This window comes from Plutella xylostella, chromosome 26 (genome assembly GCF_932276165.1).
Source record: "Plutella xylostella chromosome 26, ilPluXylo3.1, whole genome shotgun sequence".
Classification (NCBI taxonomy): Eukaryota; Metazoa; Arthropoda; class Insecta; order Lepidoptera; family Plutellidae; genus Plutella; species Plutella xylostella.
In genome coordinates, this window is record NC_064006.1 from 6221095 (window position 1) to 6233284 (window position 12190).

The 12190-nt window shown below is 40.6% G+C and overlaps 1 protein-coding gene across 1 annotated transcript in view; it reads left to right on the forward strand.

Annotated features, from left to right (window-relative positions):
- The first annotated feature begins 1336 nt into the window (after positions 1-1336).
- The window catches only part of LOC105391684 (DNA-directed RNA polymerase I subunit RPA2), a 34276-nt gene continuing 23422 nt past the window's right edge, over positions 1337-12190 (forward strand). Inside the window, exons 1-13 of the mRNA XM_048630518.1 lie at positions 1337-1484; positions 1574-1903; positions 2200-2292; positions 2900-3046; positions 3557-3729; positions 4112-4361; positions 4740-4895; positions 5434-5600; positions 8583-8730; positions 8922-8982; positions 9091-9275; positions 9831-9981; positions 10418-10508. Coding sequence (XP_048486475.1) covers positions 1380-1484; positions 1574-1903; positions 2200-2292; positions 2900-3046; positions 3557-3729; positions 4112-4361; positions 4740-4895; positions 5434-5600; positions 8583-8730; positions 8922-8982; positions 9091-9275; positions 9831-9981; positions 10418-10508 — 2057 coding nt within the window. The 5' untranslated portion in view covers positions 1337-1379. The remainder of the gene's footprint in view (positions 1485-1573; positions 1904-2199; positions 2293-2899; positions 3047-3556; positions 3730-4111; positions 4362-4739; positions 4896-5433; positions 5601-8582; positions 8731-8921; positions 8983-9090; positions 9276-9830; positions 9982-10417; positions 10509-12190) is intronic.

A 12190-nucleotide genomic window follows, 5' to 3' on the forward strand; every position in this document is an offset into this window, starting at 1 on the left:
TCAAAATATCGTTTTTTCTACAAATACCTAGTAAACGATTGTCACGTAGTAACAACTAAAAACACTACTTATAAATTAGGTAAAAATTAAAAAAATCTGAAAATTGCGAGTCAGATTCGTCCACAACAGGGGAATCCATTTTGCGCTGCCTCTGGCATCATCTCATCATCATGGAGCTGCTGGATCTGGCTGTGGGTAGTGGCAGTGCCAGTGACTGGCTGGATTAGGCAGGCATTGGACAGAATTTTATAGCACTCTATGAGAGAGTTGACCCATAACATTTTATAAACGACTTATGTAAGTACATACATATACGGTACCGGTAAGTAGGTACGTAGGAAATTATTATTATGGGTATTAAGTAAGTACCGAAAGGGGGTGACTCAGGGGGTTAATCTGAACAACTTTTTCTTTACGACGTTTGGAAATTCGAGAAAATAAATCTTCTCTATAGAAACTTTGATGGTGATGGTGACGATGACGTCACGTCATCACGTACCTATGGGTACCTATACCACTTTTGCAACACCATGTTGTATGGTACCAAGGTACGTTTGCGTCTAGATTCTAGATAGTTAACCTACCTAACTAATAACCCATATACCTACGTGTAGGTATAACTAACTTAAATAAGTAATTATACTATGTGTATACCTATTTAAATATTGCGTAGATAGGTAGTTACCAGGCAATGGTTGCGCACTTGAATAGTCTTAATATAAGATGTGCAGCATAAGTGCTTAACTAATTACCTAAGTACATACAGTAATAAATAACCCTCCTTTTCGTTTCGCCGTAGTCGGGTAAAAATAAATTTCAAATTTCTTTATTTCACCAATTTTTATATAGTATAAATATAGGGTTCATCCCTAGTTTCCTATACAAAATTCCTGTAAACATGTGAACGGCAAAACTTATGTTCTGCTTCTTGCAGGCGCCCACGCCCGGGGAAACAGGCATTATTGTAGGTAGTAGATAAGATTGACCATGCAAAGTTTTATACTACTGTACTTGTAATTCTATGGTTTTATGTAGGTAGTATTTTTACAGCGCTTTCATCTTATCAACCATGGTATAATAAAATGTTCTCAACACACGTAGAACAAGCGGTGCGGCAAGCGGGTCTTAATATTTTTTAGGCCTGAATCTAAGAATAAACACTGTGGCTGCGCTCTTATTATCATTTCTGTGGCTCACTGAACTGTCAAATTAACTTCAAGGAATCTGTGAAAGTCAAGGCTCAAGTGTCAAATTGACAAACGAATCTGTCAATGTCAAATTGACATATTGTGCGGCGCGCACGTGTTTTTATTTTGATTTGCTATTTCCAATTTTCCAGCAAATATTTGTGTGAATAAATCAATGTAAATTCAGTAATAATGACGAAATCTGAAGTGGACTGTAAAAAGAAAGTATTTCAGGGACCTTCCCTGTCATACACCAGCAATCCTGACTACCGGAAACCCTCAAAGATTTCTAACCCTGTAAGTTGTGTTTTTATTCAGTTAACATTGAATAACTCTTCATATACTCAAAATATTACTTTAAAACTAAACCAACTTATTTATTCCAGTATCTACAATGCCTGGGAGCGCCTCATGTAGACTCGTTCAACTATATGTTGGAGGAAGGCTTAGAAAAAGCGGTTGCAGACTTATATCCTGTTGAGTTTGAGTTACCAAGCGGAGAGCGAGTAAAGGCTACCATTGACGAGGCTGGCTTCTGCAAGCCCAGTGTTCCCACCGATGTGGTGGGGGTGAAGAACCAAAGAGTGCTACCGACAGAATGCAGACAGCGAGGTGCTACATACAAGGGAGAATTCAAGATCAGAATCACAATGACTGTTGATGGCAAGTCCATCACTACTGACAAGTCTTTGGGTAACCTGCCTATCATGATAAGGGTAAGAATTAAGTAATTTTTGGGTAGTATTTAAGGTAATAATCCAGGAGTATATAAAATGGGCAGGCTGGGTTCACCAGAGGTCTGTCTGGGGCACAATCAGCCTTTGTTTTATTGTGACTGATTTCTCTGCATAATAAAATGTTATGCCTACCTTATATTGGCCTTATCAACTACCTAGACACATGTAAACAGATTACCCTAGTCCTCTATTAAAAAATACCATGTTAACAAGATTTAAACTTTAACATGCTGTTTCTGTGGTACTTACCTAATACAGAACTATTTTAATTTCAGTCAAAGATGTGTCACTTGGCAGACATGTCACCGGAGGAGCTCATACAAGTGAATGAACATGGGGATGAGTGGGGTGGATACTTTATCATAAAGGTTTGTATAGATGGAGCACCCTTTATAAATCCTCAATATTGAACAGAGCTTCAGTCAATCTGCTCTCCTTCTTTCATAATATATCTGAGTGGCTCATGGCATGACCATCATCTGGTGGCTGGAGATTGCAATAAAAATGACCACAAATGGCAGCAGTACATGCTCAAGTGTTCATCATTCATTTTATGTTAACATCCACTCTACGTAACATACAATTATGCATCTGATGTTTCCAGTCTCCAGATAAATAAGTCTACTGTCTTTCTGTGCAACTTTGGCATCTGGGGATAAAAAATAATGCCTTTCTGTGCAACTTTGGCATCTGAGGATAAAAAATACTCATAAACACTGATAAAAAAACTGATAATAAATTTAATATGGTCAAAGTCGATTAGTTTAGTCTAGTAGTTTTGGAGCATGTTCAATACAAACACATTGACCCCTCACTCCTGTTTATACTTCAGTGGATTGGTTTAGTTTGTCAAAAATTACAAAACTGACTTTGACACCTGTTAACTATTTTACAAACTACCATCGTAAACAACAAAATACATTCTGTATTTATACATATTTTCGCTCACCATATATATCACAATCTTCTCTCCAGGGCCACGAGCGCCTCGCCCGCATGCTCCTGGTCACGCGGAGGAACTATCCGGTGGCGATCCGGCGCTCCGGCTGGAAGACCCGAGGGAACCTGTTCACCGACTGCGGGGTGCTGATGCGGTGTGTGAAGGATGACCAGACTAGCACTGTGAGTTTGTCGAAATTGGTTCTTTCATTATTTTTAACTAGCTATTCCCGCGCGCTTCGCTTCGCCTTAAAAAGTTTTCCCGTGGGAATTCTGGGATAAAAAGTAGCCTATGTTCTTTCCCAGGGTCTAGACCGTATGTATACCAAATTTCATTCAAATCTGTTCAGTCGTTTTGGCATGAAAGAGTAACAGACAGACAGATAGACAGACACAGTTACTTTCGCATTTATAATATTAGTTAGGATAGGACACTCTGTTGACAGCTAGCCTGGCGATAGCATAGAGTGGTAATGCATGGGAAAGGTCTATGTCTAACAGGAGGCGAACCCATCAAAGTCAGCGTATTTATGACGTAATGCAAAATGTTTTTTTTTGTGAACAATAAACATGAGAATTTTTTATATGGATGTAGTAATAAAACAATCTTCATAATTTTGAACGCTACAGACAGAAACTGGGTGTTTATATTTTATAATCATAATAATCATATACCCCTTTTCCCGCCAACAGAACAATGTGCTCCACTTCCTCCAAAATGGCGGCTGCAAGATCATGTTCTCGCACCGAAAGATCATGTACTACGCGCCTCTACTGCTGATCATGAAGTGTCTGGTCGACTACCCTGACCACGAGATTTATAATATACTGTTGCAGGGGCATACGGATGATTTGTACTATACTAAGTAAGTACATAAATTATTCGGAACCATTTTTGAATGAATTCATGAATGAGGAAGGATTTTTTTGGTAGATATCAGGAAGGTCTTTCATTCATTGAATAATTTGGAATATTACACCTAGCAATCTACTGTTTCATTAGTTTTAACTTACCTTACTCTGGCTCTACCGATGAATGATTAAAAGGCAATCACCCAATAAAGGGTAAATTTAATAAATGATAAATGATCTGAAGTTGCCTACACCAGTTGGTCTACTCCAATATTTTATGGTTCTATTGCATGACTCGCCCACTGCTACTTCAGCTTGCAGTAGGTAGGTATCCTTAGTATCTAGTCATTACCTAACTCTTACATATACCCTAATGTAACTTCACCTATTTCACAGCTGCGTTCAAAACATGCTACGCGAGTTGCACGAAGAAAACCTGCACACGTCAGAAGACTGTCTCCTCTACCTCGGTCGTATGTTCCGACACAAACTATACGAGCTGCCCCCCTGGACCAGTGACGTGGAGGCCGCTGATTGGCTGCTGAAGCGCTGTCTGCTTATACACATACCGGACTATACGGATAAGTTTAACGCGCTGGTTTTCATGGCGCAGAAGCTGTATGCGTTGGCTACGGATAAGTGTAAGGTTAGTTGTTGATGTCGTAATTTATTAATTAGTAGCATTTTTGTGCGCGGTTCTCGTGGATCTTCCGGAACAAAAAGGAGCCTATAGCACTAAGGGATAATAAATCTCTAGGACAGTATTTTTTTATTTTATTCTATTTTTTTACCCTATATAGGCCAATGGACAGTCAAATCTGTGCTCTTTATAATCTATTAGTGTCGGCATATATTTTATTTGCACCTCTAGTCTATATGATTGAATGATACCGCTGCCATAAAAAAATCGCGTTTAGTTTTGACTACTCTGTGACCAAAACTCCCACTAGGCCTTGTTAAACTCCCTTTTCCTTTCGCTCGAAGGTTAATTAAACACACGTATCAAATATGTCATATTTACCAGGTGGAAGGAGCCGATGCGGTAATGGTGCAAGAGATCCTGGTCGGCGGCCATCTTTACTTACAAGTGCTGAAAGAAAGACTTCAGGACTTCCTGAACAATCTGCGTATTAATGTGCAGAGGTCCGTTACAGGGACTAAGAAGTTCGTGTTTAATATGGTGAGTTGTATTTGTTTATCTGATTCTACAGGGTGTTTCAGAATTGGTAAGTATGAAGCGAAACGGGGAGAGGGGGTCATTCTGAGAAACTTACAGCCTTGATTTTTTTAAATTTTCTATACAAACTTTGATGTCACATTACCTTTTAGTACAGGATAAATAATTTTTATTTTACTAATTTGCTTAAGTATTTTAGAATGAATTCTGTACATCTGAATAAAATATCGTATTCAGATGTACATCTACCATGGTACACAGTGCCATACAGCAACTGTTATGCAATGCAAAAACATCTTTCATCTAACATGTAAAGAATGATTTATTTTCAAGAGGGTTTAATTAGGCTGCACTAAGTATCTATCTTCTCTCTGACCTCCCAATTAGTTCTCAATCAATCCTACATACCAAAGGCGAAAGTTTGTGAGTACGTGTGTTTTTTTTTTTATATTTAATATGTGGGGAGAATTCCCACGGGAAAACTTTTTAAGGCTCGCGGGAACAGATGATAAATACAGTAAACCATTCCATTCCCCCACAGAAAGAATTCCAGCAACTCTTGCGCAAGTGCGGCACTCTGGAGGCGCGCATGGAGTCGTTCCTGTCCACCGGCACCGCGCCCTCCAACAACCTCACGTTGCCGCAGTACAAGGGACTCACCATCGTGCCCGAGAACATCAATAGGATGCGCTACATGAGCCACTTCAAGTGAGTCAACGAATGAATGAGTGAACTAAATGTGTTTAAGTTTCCTTCACTTTTCTATAATAAATAGAAAAATGCGCGAGGTTTCACACCATCCCCGTATTTTTCAAAACCTAGTGTGCCGAGCGAAGCGAGGCAGCGCAAACCTAACCGGGATTCCCTAAAGTGTAAAGAGCCGAGCGAAGCGAGGCCATACACCTCAATCCTGCATACCCTGAAGCTTATATAGAGAACCGAGCGAAGCGAGGCAATACAAACTTAACTGGCACTTTCAAAATCACAAAGAGCCGAGCGAAGCGAGGCCATATAAACTAACCCCGCATTCCTAAACACTTGAGAGCCGAGCGAAGCGAGGCAATACATACTTAAACGGCATTTCCTAAACCTGAAAGAGCCGAGCGAAGCGAGGACATATGTCTCAACCCAGCATTCCCTAAAGCCTAACCTTATCGGCATTTTCTAAACCCTAAAGAGCCGAGCGAAGCGAGGCCATTCACACTAACCCCCTATTTATTAAAACCTAGTGTGCCGAGCGAAGCGAGGCAGCGCAAACCTAACCGGGATTACCTAAAGTGTAAAGAGCCGAGCGAAGCGAGGCAATACAAACTTAACTGGCACATTTCAAATTAGCGCAAACCTAACCGGGATTCCCTTAAGTGTAAAGAGTCGAGCGAAGCGAGGTCATACATCTCAATCCTGGATACCCTGAAGTTTAGAGAACCGAGCAAAGCGAATCAATAGAAACTTAACTGGCACTTTCCAAATCGCAAAGAACCGAGCAAAGCGAGGCCTTACAAACTTACCCACATTTCTGAAATTTAAATAGCTGAGCAAATAGAGGCAGTACAAATGAAAACTCGCATTTTCAAAAACCCTAAGGAGGCAAGCAAAGCGATACCAAATCCATCAAACCCGCTTCATCAAATCTTAAACGGTAAAATTATTTGTCCATCCTTATTATGTAGAATCCCTTTTACTGTGAGATCCCATGGCCTCTTGCGTTCTTTGCGTCCTCTCCGTAATAGAAATAAGTTATTTATACTTCCTAATTACAATAAAAATTATACTCGTAATAGCTATATGTATCGCACACTACACTTATATAACTCTGAATTATCAGCCTCCAACATTGACCCATTTAATGACACTATAGATGTATTTAAAAGTAAAACTTTGAAACACCTCAATCACTAATATAACTATAGTTAAGTATTAATAACTTTCCTTGTTTATGTTTTTGTATATTCCATTCTATTCTATTCTAACTAGACATCATATTGTATAAGTAACCTACCTACAATCTTAACCACGCTATTTCAAAATTGTTATTATTTCACTTAGTAATTAAATTTTCTTATAAGTCCACTAGTTGATAGTTCTCTGGATATTTGTAAACTAAAATTAACTTAATTTTAAATTGTCGGCTCTCCGAGTCCATAATAGTATGTAAGTCTTTAAACCTGTATTTTCATAACTTATGACTGTATGAAGCCAAAATAAAAATAAATAAATAAATAAGTAAAACCAAATACTTATTGCCTCGTTTCCCTTAGCTTTTTATATTTAAGAAATGTGGGGTTGATTATTTGGCCTCGCTTCGCCGGGCTCTTAAGGTTTTGGAAATGCCGGTTTGGCTTGTATTGCCTCGCTTCGCTCAGCTCTTTTTATTTTAGGAAATGCGGGTTTCTCGGCTCATTGGCGTTTAGAAAGTGCCGATTTGGTTTGTATTGCCTCGCTACACTCGGCTCTTTAGAGTTTATAAAATGCCGGTAAGGTTTGTATTGCCTCGCTGCGCTTGGCTCTCTAGGCCTTAAATTTAATTTTTCAACGGTCGAAGCCTTAATTCATTAATATTATAAAGTAAATAATTATGTAGTCAAAGTTTATGGTGCCAAGTAGGTACCTAAATTAATATTAGTAATTAAACCAATAACTGCTTATTCATATAAAAATTTAACTTCGTATCCGTTTGTGTCCAAGGACTCCAAGGGGACACAGCCACACCCATTTTTTACTGTGTTTTGTATACAATGACGTGTTCATAAAATGTGAAGGCACCGTAGCTTAGGCGAGAGTGAACCTGCTTCCAAAAATAATGAGATTCTATCCAACCTTTAGATTTAAGAGTTGACCTATTTTTAAAATATGTATTACCTATAGTTATCTGAATAAATTTATTCTTATTCTTATTTTGATCGCTCTTAAACCTTGGCAACATAAGAAAATGAGGTTTAAAATAAACATATTTCATATTTCATGTTTCATATTTCATATAATTATTTTTGTACATCAGCTGACCCGACACCCATATCTCTGTCTAGCTTGGTCGAATGGCCGTGTGTGCATGTCCCGACATATTTATTATTATTATTATTATTATTATTATGTTGTGTCATTACCATCACGGGACCATGGGGTCCCGGGCATTTGGAAGGCGTGCATGGGGCCGAAGCCAACACGTAGAGGCCCGTTTGACAACATTGATCTATATGAAATGTGACACCAACCAACGATTTTCCCTGTGTAAACTATAGAAGTAAACCCAAGGAAAACCGCTGGTTAGTGCAGGACTATTGTAGGATATGGAGAAAACTAATACAGGGTTATGGAAGGGGTTGCTAAATGGACTGGGTAACTGGGACTATGGAAGGACTATGGCCCCTGCCTGACCTATATGTTTCACACACGGATAAAATGGCAGGGGGTGACTCGCACACACAGTAAATGGGCCCCCTAAAACAGTCGCTAGCACATGACAGTGACGTAGCAACAAGGGGGCAACATGGCATGAGGTGCTAAGGATGGAGAGGTATTCCACGGCTCTCAGGACAATCGCGTTTATTATTATTATTATTTAATTCTTTATTGCACAAATATAAAAAAAATATGTACAAAAGGTAGGCTTAATACTAAGAGCATTTTCTACCAGCCAACCTACAGGAGGTGCAGAAAAAAATATATTTATACATATATATTTAATTCCAGAGCAATCCACCGAGGAGCATTCTTCATGGAAATGCGAACAACAGAAGCGCGTCAGTTGCTGCCAGACGCGTGGGGCTTTGTCTGTCCCGTTCACACTCCCGACGGGGCGCCCTGCGGCCTGCTCAACCATCTCACTCACACCGCGCAGGTGAGATAGAGACAGATATACGAGTCAAGACTTATATAAATTGTGCCATCTGAGTCAGGCGCAGACACATGTTAATTCACATTCGGAGTGACGAATATCATAAATATCTAAATGCCTAAATGTAAGTACTTATATCATAAAAGTAATACTTTAGTAGAATAGAGAATAAATACTAATGTTTTTTCCCGCAGGTCACACAGCATGCGGACCCGAATATTGTGGCTAAAATACCCGAGGTGCTACAGGAATATGGTAAGTTAATATTTTTTACCACAAATTTTTTCTTGCCTGAGTAAGTTGTAATGGTGAAATCTGTTTTATATAAACATGAAAATTACAGTAGTTACTTACACTTTCCAGCGGGCATGGTATCAATCCGCCAGTCCATCCCGGGCTACTCTTACTCAGTCTTTCTGGACGGGCGTCTCGTGGGACGCCTCCCAGAGGCCTCGGCCGCCCGCGCCGTGTGTCACATGAGAACCTTGAAAATCAAGGGGGAGAAGTTGCCCAATAGCACCGAGATCGTGTTTGTGCCGAAGAAGGAGGTGGGTTTTGTGCATTGATAGTTTATTTTTTGTCTTTAGGATGCCTTATAGTAAGTTTTACAAAACGTGTTGTAGTAAAGAGCCCTCTTGTATGAAAGGTAATAATTGAAAAGCTCCGGTCCATTTTAATAGATAGGGCTTGTTGGTTGCTACTATCGGGCATTTAAAGCGGTGCGGAGAAACGAGCCACAGTGGACAAATTTTGGTCTGTCTCGCTAAATAAGAGACCGCAGCAACGTTCTTCTATATCTAGTTTTATAGCTATAGACCGACACAATTCTTATCTCCTTTCCGCTGCCTCACTACTTTTTGGTGAATACCTACTACACCACTCACTCTTCTTTAATTTTGCATCATTGTGGTCTTTTGCTATAGATTGCCTATAGGAGGTACCTGGCACCTATTCAGACCTATTCTACTCTGTTATAGATAAGTTTCATTTAATTCCCACTAAACTGATATCCCATTCTTTGTGTATTTTTGTGTGTGGTGCTGGTCACCGAGTAAATAATTTCATCTTTATTTACCTGTATCTTTGATCATTCCCCTTACCAGATCTGCTCACAATTCCCGGGCATCTTCCTCTTCACGACCGAGGGCCGGATGGTCCGCCCAGTCATCAATCTCGCCCACCAAGACGTGGAGCTGGTGGGCGGCATGGAGCAGCTGCACCTGCTCGTGGCCATCACCGCGGAGGAGGCCACAGGTACAGTCGGGACCACTAGGTACAGTCGGGACCACGCGTCATGTCCGCAGGTACAGTCGGGACCACGCGGCATGGCAGTCGCAACCACGTGGGTGAACAAAAGTGGCAGGGAGTAAACGAATAAAAATAAAGGCACAGCTCGTAATAATCCACAGGTTACATAGCCTCCTCCAAGAGTAAAGAGCCATAATCTAAACAAAAAAATGTTTTGCTATATGGGAAGTTTTTTCCATTCCCAAAAGTGTAGAACAAAAGTTTTACAAACTGTAATCAATTTCTGACTCACCAATCATAGAGAAAGCAATACTAACCAATGGTGAACTAACAATAACAATCGTAAGAAATAGTAGCTCTAAAAATAACAACCATAGATGGCGTTTCTTCTTCTGTGTCATGCTTTGTGTGAATAGAATGTAACAAAAATCCATTGTTTCAGAAACAACTACGCACGTGGAGCTATCGAAGTCGGCCTTCATGAGCAATTTAGCTCAACTGGTGCCCATGCCGGACTGCAACCAGTCGCCGCGGTGAGTTATCTTACAGGTTAACCCCCTTATTCATTGATAAGTTATATGACTTACCAAAGGCTATTAATCATGAATGTGTAATTTTTGCTGATGACACTACCATAATCATAAAAAATTCTCTTGACATTTTAGAATCCGAAATCAACACAACATTAAAAGACATTACAAATTGGCTTGACAAAAATAAATTAAAAATAAATACAAATAAAACTAAATTAATACAATTTAAAACGACAAAAACTACAGATTTACAATTAAATATAACATGCAATAATGATAAAATTGATAAAATTAATAACACTAATTTTCTTGGCATAATTCTAGATGAGCAATGTAATTGGAAGTTACAAATAGATGCGGTATGTAATAAGGTGAACAGGTTTATCATCATCATCATCAGCCTATGTCAACCCACTGCAGGGTATAGGCCTCCTCCATGTTATGCCAAGTCCCACGGTCCTGTGCTACACTCATCCAGTTTGGTCCAGTCACTCTCCTAATGTCATCGGACCAACGGGTCGGCGGTCTACCGACTGATCGCCGTCCCTCCCTTGGCCACCACTCCGACACTGCCTTGGTCCATCTGCCGTCTTGCCGCCTTGCCAGATGCCCTGCCCATCTCCACTTCAGCTTCGTGATCCGTCTCCCAACGTCTTCAACCTTTGTCCTGCGTCGAATTTCTACGTTCGGGATACGGTCCACTAGCGAGATGCCTAGCATGGTGCGCTCCATGGCTCGTTGTGCTACTTTAATTTTGTGCATGCATGTCTTTGTGAGCGTCCATGTTTCGGCACCATAAGTGAGGGTAGGCAGCACACACTGGTTGAAAACCTTGGTCTTCAGGCACTGTGGCAGGCTAGATTTAAAAACATCTGCTAGGTTACCAAAGGCAGCCCACCCTAGCTGAATTCGTCTAGCGATCTCCTTTGTCTGCGAGTCTTTGTCAAAAGATAAACATTGTCCAAGATATATGTACTTGTCCACAACTTCTACTGAGCTGTTGCCTACTGTTATGTTAGGTACGGCTGTAGGACAACTGGTCATGATCTTGGTCTTGGACATGTTCATCTTCAGACCGACGCGCAGAGACGCTACATGCAATTCTTCAAGCATCTCTTGGAGATCAGCAACGTTCTCAGCTAGGACAATAAGGTCGTCGGCAAAACGCAGGTGTGACATGTTAGTGCCGTTGATATTAACACCTCTCTCGTCCCAGTTTAAAGTCTTTAGTGCGTCTTCTAAAACATTTGTAAAGAGCTTGGGAGAGAGAGTGTCTCCTTGACGCACGCCTCGGTTAATTGACACAAGGTCCGTTAGACTATGCATGCGCACCTGCATTGTTGCCTCTTTGTACAGCTCCCGGAGTACATCCACATATCGCTTGTCAATGTTGCAGCGATGGAGAGCATGGAAGACGGCCCAGTGCTCGACTGTGTCGAATGCCTTTTCATAATCTACAAAGGCAAGACACTGGGGCCGGTTGTACTCTTTGCATTTCTCCATCAGCTGTCTGACTGCATGAATGTGGTCAATAGTCGAGTATCGACTCCGGAAGCCGGCTTGTTCGACGGGCTGGCAGTCGTCGAAGCAGTGGTTCAGTCGGTTGCACAGGACCTTGGCAAACAATTTATAGACCTGAGAGAGTAGGCTTATTGGGCGGTAATTGGGTAATTTGGTCTTGT